This window comes from Microcaecilia unicolor, chromosome 14, assembly GCF_901765095.1.
Source record: "Microcaecilia unicolor chromosome 14, aMicUni1.1, whole genome shotgun sequence".
Classification (NCBI taxonomy): Eukaryota; Metazoa; Chordata; class Amphibia; order Gymnophiona; family Siphonopidae; genus Microcaecilia; species Microcaecilia unicolor.
This window is the reverse complement of record NC_044044.1, coordinates 6,480,732-6,498,975: the sequence shown is the minus strand read 5'-3', so window position 1 is coordinate 6,498,975 and position 18,244 is coordinate 6,480,732. Positions and strand designations below refer to the sequence as shown.

The window sequence follows — 18,244 nt, the reverse complement described above, 5'->3', positions numbered from 1 at the left end:
AGGGCGTTGGGAACTGCACCTGCATCAGAAGGGCGTAAGTTCTGGCACCCAAGTTTGGGCGCTGAAATTGTCAAACAATGCTATTCCGTAATGGACACTCATCTCTCAGTGCCTGTTATAGAATAATATCACTTGCTGATTTCTCAATGACATTTACTGAGTCTGGGCCCTCCACATGTCTAATACAATATGCAAATATATCTCTTGTGGATATCCCGAAAACCTGATTGGCTGGGTGTGCCCTGAGGACCACAGGTATAGATTCTTTATCAAATTGTTTCTTTGAATGAATGAAAAATGATCTATGTCGTATTATTTGAGAGATGCAACGTTGAAAGCTAGGATCTCGATAGTGGTGTTGAAAAGGCTATATTATGCTTTTTTTGATCATTTTGGTTTGGCTTTCGGTACTTCGTTTCCCTCTTTACTCTTTCTGGTTGTGTTGAAGATAACAGGAGTAACCTACAGTGCTGATTGGAGCTGCAGGTCTTTCAGTATCAGAGCGCGAGACCCTTTGTTTCTCTAGATGGAGTTTGACTTTATGGTAACAGTTCACTTTGATATTGTCCACTGAAGGGTGGTATAAAAAAAACCCATAAAGCAGATCCCAGTTTTAAAACACAGCAAGCTACATAGGGGAAAAACCTATGCGTCCAGCTTCTCCTATACAAGCACACAATTCTAGAATGCACTGCCAAAAGTTGTGAAGACAACCTATGACCACCTAAACTTCAGGAAATCATTAAAGACCTACCTGTTCAAAAAGGCATACCCCACCAACCCAACATAAATGCCTGCACTCTGCAACACAACATAACCAAAGCTTGTAATGGACACTACATGATCTTTCCTCTCCTTGATCCCCATTTTAACTGAAACATATGTTCCTTACTCAACCACAATACCACCTGTATTTGTTTCTTTACCAGACTTGGCGAATGCCTCTACGGTACTGAGGGTATTCCCACTGCAGCTCCTTGTGACTCTGGGCAAGTCACTTAACCCTCCATTGCCCCTGGTACAAAATAAGTACCTAAATATATGTAAACCGCTTTGAATGTAGTTGCAAAAACCTCATTCATCATGACACAGGGAACAGCCGGGCACAGGACTCCCTCACTCCATTTACTTTTACGAATAAAGAGACATTATGAAGTCACCACTGAAGATGTGATCTGATCTTTTTGGTTAGGAATCATTTCCATTAAACTAAGAGTGGAGTAATATCCAACCTCTTAGTGACCCACTGTATTTTGTGTGTGTTTGTGTGGGAATACAAAATGCCGTATCGTGCTTGTGTGTTTTTTTTAATATCACCCTTCCTGTCAGTGTCTGAGGCAATCAGTGATCAGGCACTGACAAGAAATGTGACATTTAGCAATGCACTGTAGATTACAGCTGCAATTTTAATTTGTCAGTAACTTGCATGCTTACTGATTACAGCGTGCTGTGGTATTTTTGTACCCTAATTTCACAGTACAGAATAAGATCTACCACGATGCTTCCTGCATGGGCTCCAGAGAATGAGTGGCAGTTATGGCTCCTGGGCAACTCCCCTCCCTGTGTAGGAAGGGAGAGGTGGCTATAGCAGAAGACATACCTGGAGATGGGCTGGAGGGAGAGAAAGTGCTTGGGCTGAGATGAGAGACGACTTATGTGGATAACATGGGGGAGGCCACAAAATATGGTGTGGATGGATGAGGTGTGTGGGGGAAAGAGGGGAAGAGAATATTGATAATGACATGGTAGGGAGACAGAACTGAGGGACAGGCGGTGATGGAAAGGGGGAAAGGGAAACGGGACTTGATATACTGACTTTCTGAGGTTTTTGCAACTACGTTCAAAGCGGTTTACATAGTATATACAGATACTTATTTTGTACCAGGAGAGAGAAGGATGGATAGGTGCTAAGAGTAATGGGAAAGAATGATAGTAATGTAATGATGTAAACCAAGGGCAATAACAGAGACAAAAAGGTGTGTGTGTTTTTTTAAAAGAAGCATCTCCATGTGCAATTGGTGATTTTGGAAAGCTGGCATTTACAAGTGGAGATTCCAGGTGATTTTGGCATGAAGAGGGCATAGTTTAAGGCAGGCTGAAAATGCAGATGTGTCTTCATTGTACAAGGGGAATAAGCATGTAGATCTGAAAGATTTCGTGTTGGCTGAGACAGCTTGAAGGGAAAGGTGCAAAGGCTGACAGTGCCACCACTCGGAACCAACACCAAATCAATGCAATCACACCCCTAACACCTCCTGCTCTGTCCTTAGCTTTCAAATGGTGCTTGTGACCTCTAGTGGTAGTTATATGACACTACTGCTAGAGCTCATAGGTGCTATTCTGAATCTGGGTGCAGAACAAACAATGGGGATCACTTTGCTCCCCTCTGAACCACCACCGATAGACTCTGGTAAGTGCCTGGGGTGGGATGGGGGATCTGGGTTCAGTAGGGAACTTACAGGCTTAAGCTTGGGAGGGATGCGAGTCCAAAACCAAAAAAACCCAAAAAAGTGGAAGATACGTAGACAAAGTCCAAGATGAAAAAAGTCATCATATTCCTTAGAAACAGTGGAAATGTTCTTTATACAATCTCTGATGCAGTTGTCCAAAAAAATCCCAATCCAGGCCGTGTTTTGGCACATATGCCTTTGTAAGGGGACATGTAAAGTGACGCAATTCACAATGCTGCAATCTGTTACTGACTATAAAACACAAGCACAAAATGAACGTTACGAGCAGGGCTTTTTTTGAGGGGGTACTTGGGGGGTACTGAGTACCGGCACCTTTTTCATTGTCTGCTAAAATTGACTCATAGTCCCCAAGTTCTACTGCAAGAGCTCAGGCTCTACATACCAATTCTGCATTTTCATAGGTTCTGTGACTGGTTGCAGGGGGTCTGGCTATTGTGGGGTGGGTCCCTCAGTGATCACCCCATCCCTGAAGGGTGATCTGGCATTTGAGTACCGGCACCTTTTTTGCTAGAAAACAGACACTGGTTACGAGTTAAGCAAAGCTGATGGCGTCCATGAAAAGGAGGGAGGGGTGTGGCCAGGCATAGAAGGGGACAGGGGGTTGGGGAAAGTGCATGGGAGCAGCCTTTTAAAATCATTCATCTAGACTTCCATATTTTGGGTTTAAACAACACGTTCCCTATGGGTAACTGGTGTCCTTTTCCTACAAACATATTTTTAAAGAAGTTTTTCCTACTTAACCATTGACCTTTCTCATGACTTTATAACCTTCCCAAGCCTCTTTTTTTTGCAAGCTGAAGAGCCCTAACCTGTTCCTTCTCTCTTTATCATTTCTGTTACCCTTTTCTGGTACTGCTCTATCCTTTTGGAAACGGGGAGTCCGGAACCACCCACAGTTCTCAAAGTGCGGAGACACATCAGGGATCAGTTGCCTCTAACGAACTGCTGGTTCCTCTATCACATCTGGAAACGGAGCAGAGTGAAATCCCTAACCTTGTTGTCCCTAGAGTCAAATCACAATTAATCTCATTCAGGCACCTCAAGCACAGAGCCAAACCTTTCACCTAATGGTGCGGCAGCCTTTTTAATTTCCCACACGGCCAATTCTTCAAGATTTTAAGGGGCTCCGGACACCATCTGCTGGATCCACAGTGGAGGAGAGGTGGCGACACTGCATCACAGGTAAGGAGAAAACCCAGCACTCCTGGCGAGCTGAGTTTCTCTCAACAGGTACAACTAAGAGCTTTATTCCGAAACTTCCACCAGTGAACCAGGAATAGCCAGGATACCTGGTGTCCTTTTTCCTACAAACATATTTTTCACAGGGAATGTAAAATGCATTTATCATGACTGAATCAGCCAACTCTTATAGGAAGGATCTGCAGGGATGTGCTGTACTTGGAGGAGGGTGTAAGGGGTAGGATTGAGCCTCTTTGGAGACCAATAAAAGTGAGTATGAATCTCGTCACGTAATATATCACATCACTGTTATTGTGTACTCTCTGGTGTGAAATAAGAATCAACATGGAGTTTCTTTATCTCCCTGTGACTCAGTTCTAATCCCTGGCTCTGACTTTCTGTGTGTGACCTTTGCTTCAGTGATTCTCTTACTCATCCTCAATTCTAATCCCCGGCTCTGTCACTGACTCTCTGTGTGTGACTTTTGCTTCAGCCACATTGAGCTTGCAAATAGGTGGGAAAATGTGGAATACAAATGTAACAAATAAAAATAAAATAACCTTCAGTTCAAATCCCCGGCTCTGTCACTGACTCTCTTGAGTGTGTGACCTTTGCTTCACTGACTCTCTTACAAACCTTCAGTTCAAATCCCCGGCTCTGTCACTAACTTTCTTGAGTGTGTGACCTTTGATTCACTGACTCTCTCACAAACCTTCAGTTCAAATCCCCGGCTCTGTCTCTAACGCTCTGTGTGTGATCTTTGCTTTAACAATTCTCTCACACAGCCTCAGTTCTAATCCCCAGCTCTGTCACTGACTGTGTGTGACCTTTGCTTTAATGATTCTCTCACATCCTCAGTTCTAATCCCTGGCTCTGTCACTCAAGAATGTGTGAGAGAGTCACTGGGGCAAACGAATAATTCTCTAATCCCTGACACTTTCTTCCCATGGGCAAAGTCATGTGTTAGATAGTCGCAAGATATAAATATCAAAGACACATTAGACTAAGAACACACAAAAGAATGATCACAGAAATACAGCAGGATTTATGGGAATCGCTTGCTAGCCAGCTTAGATATTAACAGTGTGAAATGGAAATGAATACCTGGGTTATGAACTTTTTCAGGAGTCAGGAAATTCCTCCCTGAGCAGCTTGTCCTGGTTCCCAAAGAAGGTGACGGATGCAGCGTGTTGTCAAGCTTAATTCTGTTAAATATGTCTTTTTTTGATCCAGACCACTTGAAATCCTTTTCGGATTCTAAATCACCTGCTACGGTCACTCGTCCTTCTCTCGCCTTGTCCATGTCGACTCCGTGAACTAATATATGATGGAATATACCCTTCTCTTTTCCCTGTTAAAACAAGTTGCCTTGTATCATTACCTTGTCCTCTCTTTAGCATCGAGGACTGGAATGGCGGATTTCTTAGGAATATTTTCCTGTGTTTTTCTTTAACTGTATGGTTTAATTGTATAATTTAACTATACAACTATGTCTTTTAATATATAGATCTGCCTTTTTCTGTTATGAGATTTATCTTGGAATTCATTATATAATCTAAGAAATAAAAACATTTAAAAAAGTGACAGAGCTGATGTCTTTCCTATTAATATCCGAGTCTGTGGGTACAGATTTGAAGGGTGACACTTGTTCAGGTCCCTTATTTTATCACCCTCTCTTTAATATTCCCTTATCTCTTGTTTGTCCTGTTTGTCTGTCCTAATTAGATTGTAAGCTCTGTCGAGCAGGGACTGTCGCTTCATGTTCAAGTGTACAGCGCTGTGTACGTCTAGTATCGCTTTAGAAATGATAAGTAGTAGTAGTAGTAATCTCCTGGAGACCACAGACCACTCACGGAGCTGTAGGCCCATCATTCCTCACCTGTGAAGTCAGGTGCCTACAGGGATCATTTCAGAAGGCGATGTCTCCCTCTTTAGTGTGAAAACAGCTGCATTTTGGTCATTTGGGCATATAAAGGGGAGGTTATGCACATAAATTGATTTACTTTGCAGTGCAAAAGGTGGTGTAGGAAACATAAACACATCATAGCTCAGATCATAACAAACAAAAACAGAACATAACAGAAACGAAAACAGGAGACAACACTAGGGAGGAAGGATGACTCCTCAAATGAAACAGTTGGATTTCTATTTAAACCTCTCTTTACTTGGGGCTTATAATGGGGTCATTTATCCTTTGTTTTGTGGTTCAAAGTCACTAAAGGGTTATTATTCTAATGCATGCTTACCGCAGGTTAAGAACGCCTACCGAAGGTCATGCTGAGACATCCTGCGGTGGTTTTGGCACATACACACGCTTCCCCATGCGTAGGGTTACCATACGGCTCCAAAAAAGCGAGGACAGATTGAGTCAGTCCGGGTTTTACTTCCATTGCTTTCTGGAGCCATATGGTAACTCTACCCATGGGCAAAAAATAATTTTACGCTGGGGGCATTTTTGGGGGCGGAGAGTGGGCGTGTTCAGTGCTAATGGGTTAGCACATGGGCATTGCCATGTGGTAACTCATTCATGCATGACCCCTTACTGCCTAGAAAAAAAGGTGCAGTTAAGGGCTGATGCACTAATGGCTGAACATTAGTAGAAAAATTAGAGCAAGACCATTATTGCTGATTTACAAAATTTGGTCATTTTGCCCCAGTGTTAAAAGGTAGCTTCAGCGCAGAGGAAACCCACAGTCCAGTAACAGCACAGGCCAGAAGGACTAATCAATGAGCAGAGGAAGAGAATTCAAATAACCAGTTTTTAAGACCGGGTTTGAAAGTAGTGGAAGAGTGCCCTTCACGTAAGGAATTTCAGAGCAAAGGATCTGTCCAAGAACGGCAGCCTGGCATAAGAAATCAAACCCTAGCACCCTAAAAGGATGAACAGAGAGGAAGTTACATTGAGAAGATTTAAAGGCATGCGCAGGGGTGTAGGGAATGGGAAGAGAGTCTACATAAATTGGATTCATATGGCCCGATATTTAACCAGCGGTGGGCAGTGCCGCCGGTGTTAAACCTGGATATTCTGTGCTGTTTCTGGTGAGTGGCATTGAATATCCATTTTTAACCACTAAAAAGTTCACCAGTTATGCCAGTATTCAGTGCTAAATGTTAACTTTTTAGCAGTCAAAGATAAGCTGCTAGTTATGCGCCTAACCGGCTATGTCATGCGATAGTTGGTTAGTGGTAACTAGTAACTTTGGACATTCAGCAGGAGATAACTGGTCATCTCATGCTGAATATTGCTGGTTAGGTGCTAAAACACTATTTAACCTGTCAGCAGACGTTCCTGACCGTTTAAATAGTGCTGAAAACCCGGGGGGGGGGGGGGGGGGGGGGGGGGGGCAGAGGGGGGTGTTAGCGGCTGGAGTGTGAAAAGCGCCAGAAACAGGATTTTAGCTGTTCCTCCAGGAGAGCTGTAACAAGGTCAAGAACTTTTAGCACTGTATAAAAATTTAACAGTGGGTTTTCCAAAGAGGTTGGAGTCAATGCAAATTAACTGAGGGAACATCTGCAAGACAAAAGTTCCAGTAATCAAAGTCTATTCAAAACAAGGGCATGAATTGTAAAGCACATATGTCTCCAGATGACCTGAGGGGGTGAAGCTCCTTAAATTAAAAAATGATTTCCTCACAAGAGAGGGGATTTGGGGTGCGATAGAAAGTTCACAATCAATAAAAACACTACATCTTTGATAGAAATGAAACCTCCAGGAGTTCACCTTTACTTCTACACTGGATGTGACTCTTTGTGGGGTTTCCAAGCAAAGGTCATACTTTCATTGTGGTGAGCACAGGGGCAGAGTCTGGGGACAGTGTGGGCAGAACACGCATGTATGTGCATTGATTATAAAATATTATCTTATCTGCATACTTGTAATACATAGCTGCAGTCGTTAGGACAGAGGTAAGTGATTGTGCTTAAATTAAGGTGTATTTTGGGCCACTTTATACCACAATTATGTAAATAAAAGTAGGCAACTACATTTCTTTATCAAATCGGCTGGAGAGATGCTGTTTGGCTGCCTTGAACGAGGGACCTCGTTATGAATTTACCCCCCCCCCCTCTATGTGCTGAAAAGCAATGCTAAGCACCTCAATTATGGGGAGCCTAATGGTCAGTGGAGCAGCCGGTGACCCAGGGGGGTTCAATTCCCATTGCAGGTCCTTGTGACTCTGGGCAAGTCACTTAACTCTCCGCTGCCCTGGTACAAAATAAGTACCTGTAACTGCTTTGATTGTAACCAGAGAAAGGCAATATATCAAATCCCATCCTTTTCCTTTCCCTTCTCCAAACTTGTCCCCCATAGTCACCCACTCTTTAGGCTCCTAAATTTAGGGAAGCCAGTTTAACTTTGGGAGTCCAGGCTCCCGATTTCCCAAACTAAAGATACTCCCAATGCACCTTTTGGCGGGTGTCATGACGATCTGCTGGAATGGTTTTTTATGCCTTTTTGTTTTTAATATCCTTTTAACTTCAGTTTGCAATGGAGTTCCCATTTATCTTTATCATTTTTAGTACAGTCTCGATTATTTGACATAAACGGGACCAGCTCGTTGGTCAGATAATCCCTTAAAAAATGTTCTGAAAACAAACTTAATGCATGAAGAACAGGCATAGGGTATCTGTCTTAAAAATATTGTTTATGACCTCTAACCAGCAGCGTGTGAAGCCGGAAAACAGGAAAAGAACTAGCACACTTCTTAACGGCAACGCGATGTCGTCACCAGGTGGGTCCGTTGGATATGCTGGATGGTTGGATCATTGAAGGCCAGATAATCGAGACTGTACTGCGTTGTAAATTGTATGGTTGTGTATTCATGACATGGTGGTATAATAAGCTAAATAAGCCATAAAATCAGCCTATTTGAAAATTGTCCCCATTCAAGGCATCGTCTCTAATCACATGATTGGGTTTCAATTTATTTCAGGATTTAGCCTCAATTTTCAGATCGTTTCCCTGCAGCACAGACTAGGATGAGACTTTTGGTAATCTAACCCTTAGTATGGACAATCTCTTCCCAATGCAGTGAACAGCCAACGAGTTTAATGAAATGCAGATCAGCGACTTTCACTGCTGGCCACGTATAGCAGCAACTCCAGTGACACCTGTATTTAACATACACCACGTCTAGTTTTGCATTATTACCTTCAGAATGAGAACGAAGGATCCTGGAGATGTAGAAAACATAACAGCTGTGACAGAATTCATCATTCTGGGACTTTCGGATAATCCGGATTTGCAGGTTCCACTGTTTCTGATCTTCCTGCTTATCTACCTGATTACCCTGCTGGGGAACCTGGCAATTGTGATAGCGACCTGCATCGACCCCCGTCTGCACACCCCCATGTACTTCTTTCTCAGTCACCTGTCATTCACAGACATCTGCTGCACCTCCAACATCGTGCCGAAACTGCTGGTGATTTTCCTTGCAGGGGAGAAGACCATTTCCTACTCTGGGTGCATTATGCAGCTGTTTTTCTTCATGGGGTTTGCTTGCACCGAATGCTTCCTCCTCACTGCCATGGCTTATGATCGTTATGTGGCCGTCTGCCACCCCCTGCACTATCTGCTCATCATGAATCAGAAAGTTTACGTCTTGCTGGCAGCCGCTTCCTGGACCGGTGGCTTCCTAACTTCTGTGACAATCATGGTTTCCGTCATCTGCCTGTCATTCTGTGCTTCTAACGAGATTAATCATATCTTTTGTGAACTCATGCCACTGCTAAAGCTTTCCTGTACTGACACAGCCAGCGCTGAAACAGTGTTATTCATCGCAGCCGCATTAACCTCAGTGCCTGCCTCTCTGGTGACGCTTACATCCTACACCTTCATCATCTCAGCCATCCTGAGGATCCGCTCTGCGGAGGGGAAGCGCAAAGCCTTCTCCACCTGCTCCTCCCATCTCACCGTCATCTCTGTGTTCTATTTGTCAATTTTCTGTGTGTACCTGAGGCCCAACTCCACTTATTCCCTGCAGCAGGGGAAAATTCTGTCTGTGGTCTACACGACGGTCACCCCCATGCTGAACCCCCTGATTTACAGCCTGAGGAACAAGGATGTGAAAAACGCACTGAGGAAAGTTATCGGAAGGTAGCTGATGGAAAGATGAGCTGTATAAAGGGACATTCCTTTAATAAAAGCAAAATAGGAAATCTAGAAACACATTACCTGCTTTGATTCCTTTTGTTCTGAAAATAAAAAAATGTTTAACTTCAATTAAATTAAATGTTTTAAATTGAAAAATACATGCATTTTTTTCAATAAACAGAAAACCCTTAAGCTTAGCGGAGTTTAAAAAAGGTTTGGATGGCTTCCTAAAGGAAAAGTCCATACATCGTTATTAAATGGACTTGGGAAAATCCACTATTTCTGGGATAAGCAATATAAAATGTTTTGTATTTTGGGATCTTGCCAGGTATTTGTGATCTGGATTGGCCACTGTTGGAAACAGGATGCTGGGCTTGATGGACCTTTGGTCTTTCCCAGTATGGCAATACTTATGTACTTATGTAAGCAGCTAAAGACCCTCCCAGCCCTTTTTCTACCCTCAACTCCTGATCCCCCTGGATAGCCTGCCTCTCACCCCACACGGTTATCTGTCCACATAGTGCTGACAGAGGTCAGGCAATATCTTGGAATATTTAGGAATCTGGCATTGATGTTCCAAGAGCCAGCTGATACTGCCCCTGAATGGAGAAAGGGGCCGGGTGTTTGGGAGAGGGCCTGAAGGGATCTTTGTTTTAAATTCAGTTTTTTTTCCTGATGGGGAGATTCCGGCCTTTTGGTTTTTCCTGTGTATTGGGAACACTCGAGTGTCTATTAAGTTTTAATTAGTTGGATTTCGCTCACACCTTTTTCAGTAGTAGCTTAAGCAGTAGCTTAAGGTGAGTTATATTCGGGGATACTAGGTATTTCCCTGTCCTTGGAGGGCTCACAGTTTAAGGGACTCTCTTACTAACGCTTAACGTGTGCTAATGGAGTTAAATGCTAAGATGCCCATTTGATACCTTTGGGCTTCTTAGCATTTAGTGTACGCGAAGGGGTCCTAAGTTTTTACTTGAGGCAATGGAAGGTTTAGTGACTTGTCCCATGATCAAAATGAGCAACAGCAGCAGGATTTGAAACAGGCGTCCCTAGTTGGTGGTCCACTGCTGTGACCCTTAGGCTACTCCTCCACATGAGACGAAAATGAAAAGAAGCTCTCCTAATAAGGGGTAATCTAGGCATCGATTGCTTAAGGTTTTCAGCCTTTGCCCGTAGGGAAGCCCTTCCAGCCCAATGACCATTTGTGCTGCTATTGGGAACATCTAAGTTTCCGAAAAGTGCTCCACTACAGACATTAGGGGAGGTTGTTCTGTTAATCTCCGAGTGCTTGATGTCCCCGCTGAAAAAGCAAGGGATTCTGGACTCTCTGTTAACTTCAGGAAAAATGAACATTTATCTTAGTTATTTCAGAAACATAAATGTTTATGTTCAGACACATAAATGCTTGTTTTGCTATTCTCGGAACATAAATGTTTATATGCTACACAGATATATTTCTGTGTCCATTTTGACCTGATGATATTGTAGACGTTTACTTTTCTAAAATGGATGTTTATGCTGCACATAGAGGGACATTTTCGATAAGATGTCTAACTCTGACTTTGGACGTTTCGATCAAAACATCCAGAATCCGAATAGCAAATATACCCATTTTCGAAAAAGGCAAAACATCTATCTTTATTTTTTCTGAAAATACCATTTGTAGTAAGGTTTTTCTGCTCTGTGTTTATCTTTTTAGACCATTAAAAAAAATATACAAGTGAAAAACAGAAAATCAAGCCATTGGGATGTGGGAGGGGCAACATTTTCGCAGACTGGTCCCTCAGACATCCCAGGACAGCAATGGCGCATCCTGGGGTCCACTGCTGTGGACTTTATATAAATGCTCCCAGGTACACATCTCACCTTTGCTCCCTTATCTTGTCTGCTGAGCCCCCCCCCCTCCAAAAAAACCCACTACTCTAACTGTAGACACATTACAATAGGGGGCACCCATATGTGGGTTTAGTGGGTTTCTGATGAGTTTTTAGAGGTCTCACATTTCTATGACAAGTGTAATAGGTAGGGGGACGTATGGGCCTGGGTCTACCTGTCTGCAGTGCACTGCACCCAGCACTACATTACTCTACTCCAGGGACCTGCATGCTGCTCTAATGGACCTGAGCAGAACATATGAGGCTGGCGAGTACTAGTTTTCTTCACATCTTTGGGAGAGTGGGAAAGGGGTCAGTGACCACTGGGGGAGGGAGGGAGGGGGGTCATACCTGATTCCCTCCGTTGGTCATTTTGGGCACCTTTTAGTAAGGGATTGGGACTTGATATACCGCCTTTCTGTGGTTACAGTCCCAAAATGGTTTACGTCGTATATACAGGTACTTATTTGTACCTGGGGCAATGGAGGGTTAAGTGACTTGCCCAGAGTCACAAGGAGCTGCAGTGGGAATTGAACCCAGTTCCTCAGGATCAAAGTCCACTGCACTAACCACTAGGCTACTCCTCCACTCCTTACTCTTTGGGATTCCGGAATCTTGCTATTCTTTGGGCTTCTACTTGGAATGTTGTTACTCTTTGACGTTGTGCCTGGAATCTTGTTAATGGGACTTGATACACTGCCTTTCTGTGGTCACAATTGAAGCGGTTTACATAGTATATACAGGTCCTTATTTGTACCTGGAGCAATGGAGGATTAAGTGACTTACTCAAGGTCGCAAGGAGCTGCAGTGAGATTCAAACCCAGTTCCCCAGGATCAATGTCCTCTACACTAACCACTAGGCTACTCCTATAGTCCAGTTTGTACCATATTTGTTCTGAAAACAGGTCTAGATCAAAACATTGAATTTTTGCCCTAGACATTTTTGTTCCATTATGGCTATAAAATGTCCAAGTGTTAGGAACGGCCTAAGCCAGCCCCTGAAATGCCCCGACATGCTTCCTTGAGATGAATGGCATAGAGAAACGTCTGCAGAATAGGTTTCAAACATACCAATTTGGATGTATTGAGAAGAAAACACTTTTTGGATTTTTCTATTTTGGAAGAAGCTTTATGTCTGAAAATGCTTTTTTTTAAAAATACTAGTGGAACTTGAGATGATTCAAGTTCGAAAATGCTGCTCTGATGAAAAACCTGCCCCAGGAACACATCCAGCTGGAACTCCGTTTCACCAGGCTAAATTATTCTCTGGCTGGGGCAGGATGAGGGGAGGGATTTTGTTAAAAGGGAAAATTCCTCTGGTTATCTCATGAACTAAACTTGAGACATCTTGTGAAAATTCACCTCCATGTAGCTGCTTTCTGTTCTCTGCTACTTGTAACTGTGAAGTAATTCATTCACTATTTCGATCTGTAAAGTTAATTTTGATGACAGAAAACCTGTTTGTAAAGAACCAGGATTTGGAGATCTGAGAATACAGAGCAAACCTACAACAGGATGTGACAACAGAGTGAATCGGTGCTTCAGGTGGATAATTCTGCAAACTTCTGTGCTCACGTATGATACTTTTAAATGGTTATAATAACCCCCCAACCACCTCCCGATTGCTGACCATTGATCAGAGCAATTGAAGCACAGATCAGATTTTCTCAAATCTTCTGTAATAAAGAGATTATTCTCCTACTGCAACTGGAAAGCAGCAGCAGAATGAGAGACCGAAAAATTTATTGTCCCCATGGATCAATCACTTGTAAAACTTTCCTGGAAACACAGAACAGAAAAAAAATTGTAACTTTTTCATTCCCCAGGTTGGAAAAAACACTGTTCTCTCCCTATGTCCCATTTTAAAACATTTAAGGCCCCTGAGATCCCTCCCTCCCTCCCCCCACCTGTTTCATGGTGGTGGAGAGGAGGCAGAACCAGTAGAAAGAAAACCCAGTCATTTTGTAACATGACTTTAATGCCTTCATGAGTTGCACCTTCTCATCAGAAATAATTTAGACTTATTCAGGAGCTTCCTTGGAGTTGAGACCTTCCCAGCCAGGAATAGAAAGATTTTTCTGCAAATGTAATTTTTCACTGGAATGTAAAGCGCATTTTATCATGACTGATGGAGAAGATCTGCAGAGATGTCACACACCAGGGGTAGGATGGAGCACGTTTGAAGGGCTTAGAGCCCAGAGTCAGCGACTCAACGTCTCCTGATTTGGATTCCTGATCTCCCTTATCCACCTTCCGATCATGTGTTTGAAGGTTTTAGGAAGGACGCCTTCCTCCCTAACCAGAGGTGAACAGAGGTACTGAGTTACTGACACTATTATCACAGTTGAGTTTGCGAAGAGAACCGTGAGTATTGCATTTTTTAGATGAATTAATATGAGCCTGCATTAAAGCTGAATATCCTAATATAAAAAGAAAAATCAGAGTTTGCCAGATGAAGAAAAGGAAACCCCTGTCCTCACAGTCCTTCTATCTGCCTCAGACCTGCTGCTCTGTCTTAGCGGTGTTGACTGCTCCTCAGCTATAGAGAATGTTACATACGTAATGCTGAGAGGGAAACCCCTAAACCCCGAACAACTAAAAATAAACACATTTATAGAGGCTGACATTCAAATTGGACCACTGAATATATATATATAAAGTCTAGAGGCTCCTAACAGGACAATCCATTTAGGAAGGGCTCCGGTGTATACGTTTCGCCCAGTTATTGGCTGCCTCAGGAAGGGACTTGAAAAACCGGTCCGGTCATGGACTTTTAACAGTGCCCTTCATGAAGCAGCCAATAACTGGGCGAAATGAGGCACACTTATTGAAGGGAGACACGAGAAGGGAGACACGAGATGGAGTCACGAATGTATTGAGTATATCAGGATCGTTTCCTCGATGGTACCAGGAATAGCCCGACTTGTACAAGTCCACGGACCAGTTGGAGTTAAATTTGCAGTTGGACAGTTGAGAGAGACCTTCGCCAGGAGCCTAATATCAAGGATAAGTGAAAGTTTTCTGCAATTTCCATTTTTTGAACAATAGCATGACTTTGGACTGCAGGCTCTAGGTGGCAGGGAAAGGTTGAGGCTTTCTTAATTAGAGCGATAACGGGGAGGATCCTTAGTTTATAAAAGTTTAAACGTGAATACGTTTCCGGGTAGTTTCCCGGTTTTTTGATTATGCGATTTTGGTCTCACTTTGTTTATTAGTTTAATTAGTGAAGGAAACAGTGAGTGTTTCAGACCACTCGTTTTTCTCACGTAAACGTGAGTTTTTTTTGCCTGTTCTCCTTTCACCGGGACCTATGATAGTACTGACTTTAGTAGGGGCGTGATAAATACTTTTAGTATCTCCCCTATTAGGAGCTTTGAGGTTCCCTGTTGATTAATAGAGAAGAAGGAATTTGTTGATTAAAATTCCTAATAACAAAGAGAGACATACACATAACGTATTTTTCAAACTGTTTTTTGATGTTGAACTGTACTGAATATACCTATCATTTCTCTTTACTATTTTTACCTCTCCCTCCCCCCCCAGGAGAAGACAGATGGATCCAATGGATGTGGAAAATATGACGACACAGAGAGAATTCATTATTTTGGGACTTTCCGATAATCCTGCTTTGCAGCTTCCGCTCTTCCTGGTCTTCCTGGCTATCTACTTGATCACAGTGTTGGGGAACCTTGTGATCATCACAGTGACCTGCGTTGACCCCCGCCTGCACACCCCCATGTACTTTTTCCTCAGCAACCTGTCACTCACAGACATCTGTTGTACTACCATCATCACCCCAAAACTGCTGGAGATCTTCCTCTCAGGGAATAAGACCATTTCCTTCGCTGGTTGCATGACGCAGCTCTTTTCCTTTATGGGATCGGTCAGCAGCGAGGCTTTCCTCCTTACGACCATGGCTTACGACCGTTACGTGTCGATCTGCCACCCCTTGCACTATTCACTTATGATGAATCAGAGACTGAGCGTTGTGCTGGCGGCCATTTCCTGGATCACTGGTTTCCTGAATTCTGTGGCGTTTACGGTTTCCGTCAGCCGCCTTTCATTTTGTGACTCTCACGAGATCGATCATTTCTTCTGTGAGCTCATTCCACTCTTAAAACTTTCCTGCACTGAGATATCTGGTCCTGAAATCATCCTGTTTGTTGATGCCATGTTGACAGCGGTGCCCACCTTCCTAGTGACTCTTACTTCTTACACCTACATCATCTCAGCCATCCTGAAGATCCGCTCGAAGGAAGGGAAGCGTAAAGCCTTCTCCACCTGCTCCTCCCACCTCACTGTCATCTCTGTGTATTACTTATCCCTGCTGTCCATTTACCTGAGACCCACCTCAACATACTCCCAGGGACAGGGCAAAATCATGTCGGTGGTTTACACAACTGTCACCCCCATGCTGAACCCCCTGATTTACAGTCTGAGAAACAAGGAGGTAAAAAATGCGCTGAGGAAAGTCATCGGGGGCTAGTTAATAGGATGTAGAAATCACAGCATGTTATCGTACTAAAGAGACATAGGGGCAGGGTTTTTTTGAGGTGGTACTTGGGGGTACTGAGTACTGGCACCTTTTCGATTGTCTGCTAAAATTGACTCATGGTCCTCATATTTTAATGACAGAGCTCAGGCTCTACACACCAATTCTGCCTTGTCATAGATTCTGTGACTGGTTGCAGGGGGGCCTGTCTATTGTGGGGGGGTCTCTCAGTGGTCACCCCACCCTTGAAGGGTGGCTTAGCATTTGAGTACCGGCACCTTTTTTGCTAGAAAAAAATGCACTGCATAGGGGTCGATATTTAAAGTGATTTCACCAGCCAGAAAAGGCTCCTGGCTCGTTAAATTCCTTGATCTGGGTTAACCGTTCATCGTCATTTAACTGTTTAGTTGCTGCTGAAAATGTCCGGTTAGCGCCTAACTCAAAGGTGGCTGATAAGGAACTGATATTCACGCACTTAACCGGCCAAAGTAACTGCATAAGTAGGACCACGTAAAAGTCAGTCCTCTGTGTGACACCCTGCAGCTCGTTAGTGTTGACTATCACACTAAGGGGTCCTTTTACGAAGGTGTGCTAACGTTTTTAGCGCTTGCTAATGATTAGCGCACTCTGAATGCTAGAGATGCTCATAGGAATATACGAGACACAAGATTTATAGATAGCGATAAGAAAATGTCATTTTGTGTGAGACGTAAAGGTACAACTCAAGCTTAATGAATTGAGATGGTTTTTGTTTAATTTTCTAGGCAAAGTCCTTGATACAGCCTAGCAGGCGAAACATTCATGTCGGACAGTTTTGAGCCCCCAGTCCGAATATCTATAAAGATAAGTGTTTAAAATATAATCAAAATGATTGCATAGAAGCCGATGAGGAATTTGGTGCTACATAAATTGCCCCCAAAATAATTATTGGTTAATAAGCACCACTGAGGCAAAAATTGAAAAAAAATTGAAATAATTGAACAAATTATAAAAGTGGGAGAATGTGGCGGAGACAAATATATAAGAAATAAGTGTATATCTAGGACCAAGTGAGCTTGAAGGGTGTATACATATATGGTTCCTAGCAAGACAAATATAACTGTCCAATATACTAGTAAATTACATAGGAATATACGGGCATGTCTAGCATTTAGCGCATGCTAAAAACGTTAGCACGCCTTTGTAAAAGGTCCCCTTAGTGCATACTAAGCTTTAGTAAAAGGACCCCTTAACTGGCTACGCTTTCGCCGGCTCCATAAACCTGAAAATTCAATGCTGCAGCATGGACATGACCTGGCATTAAATTTACTGGCAGAATATTGATTCCTTTGATTTCTAGGAGGGATCCGTGCAGAAATATAGAAAACATTCTCTCTAGTCCTTATTGTGGGAAACTTAGTATCAGCTATTAAAGCCCACCTCTTCACCACTGCTTTTGACTCCTAACCACTGCTCACCTGTCCTGTCCTTTTATCTCACCTCTTTATTCCCTTACCCTTAACTGTTTGTCTGTCTGCCTGTCTTATCTAGATTGTAAGCTCTTTGAGCAGCAAGAAAATATAACCAACCCATTGTTTGTGGAAGGATCTGGTCCTCATGATCCAGAAAGAATCTCGGTCTATAAAAACCCTGGAAGATGAGACCTAAGAAACCACATGGAATGGTTGGTCTCATTCTCTGGAACCAGTAAAATCCCTATTCTTTGGATAAAATAATACTTTTCTATTCTGGCCCAGGGTAAGAGGGAATTTTGAGGACACAGACACTTCAATGTAGCATAAGGAGTGCAAATTTCAGACCATTGTGACATCACTCCTATTATAATCTGCTGTAACATCTCAGTCCTATAAGAAAGAACTAATTGTGACTGGGGGGAGGGGGGGTCAAAACGGGAGGGGCGCTGGGGGGGGGGGGGGGGGTCAAAAGTGGTTGTGGTGGGGGGGGGGGGGGCTAAAATGTGCCCCCTCACCTCGGGCTCTGGCCCCCTCTCCCACCGAAGTCTGGCTACGCCCCTGGTCTATAGAATACGTCTATTGGCTATGCCAGCACCTAACTCTACGTGCGTCCATTTGTGCCAAGAAAAACTAAGTTAGGTGTGCAGCGGGTGTATTCCATAAACCTGCTTATAAATTTTCGGAAC

The 18,244-nt window shown here is 43.2% G+C and overlaps 2 protein-coding genes across 2 annotated transcripts; both read left to right on the top strand.

Annotated features, from left to right (window-relative positions):
* Window positions 1-8,806: 8,806 nt before the first annotated feature.
* On the top strand, window positions 8,807-9,748 carry LOC115458234 (olfactory receptor 5B21-like). Its single transcript, XM_030188094.1, has one exon. The coding sequence runs from the start codon at window positions 8,807-8,809 to the stop codon at window positions 9,746-9,748; it is 942 nt and encodes a 313-aa protein (XP_030043954.1).
* Window positions 9,749-15,174: 5,426 nt separating this feature from the next.
* On the top strand, window positions 15,175-17,667 carry LOC115458233 (olfactory receptor 2B6-like). The gene is made up of 2 exons (XM_030188093.1): window positions 15,175-16,083; window positions 17,635-17,667. The coding sequence occupies exons 1-2, from the start codon at window positions 15,175-15,177 to the stop codon at window positions 17,665-17,667; spliced, it is 942 nt and encodes a 313-aa protein (XP_030043953.1).
* The last annotated feature ends 577 nt before the right edge of the window (window positions 17,668-18,244 follow it).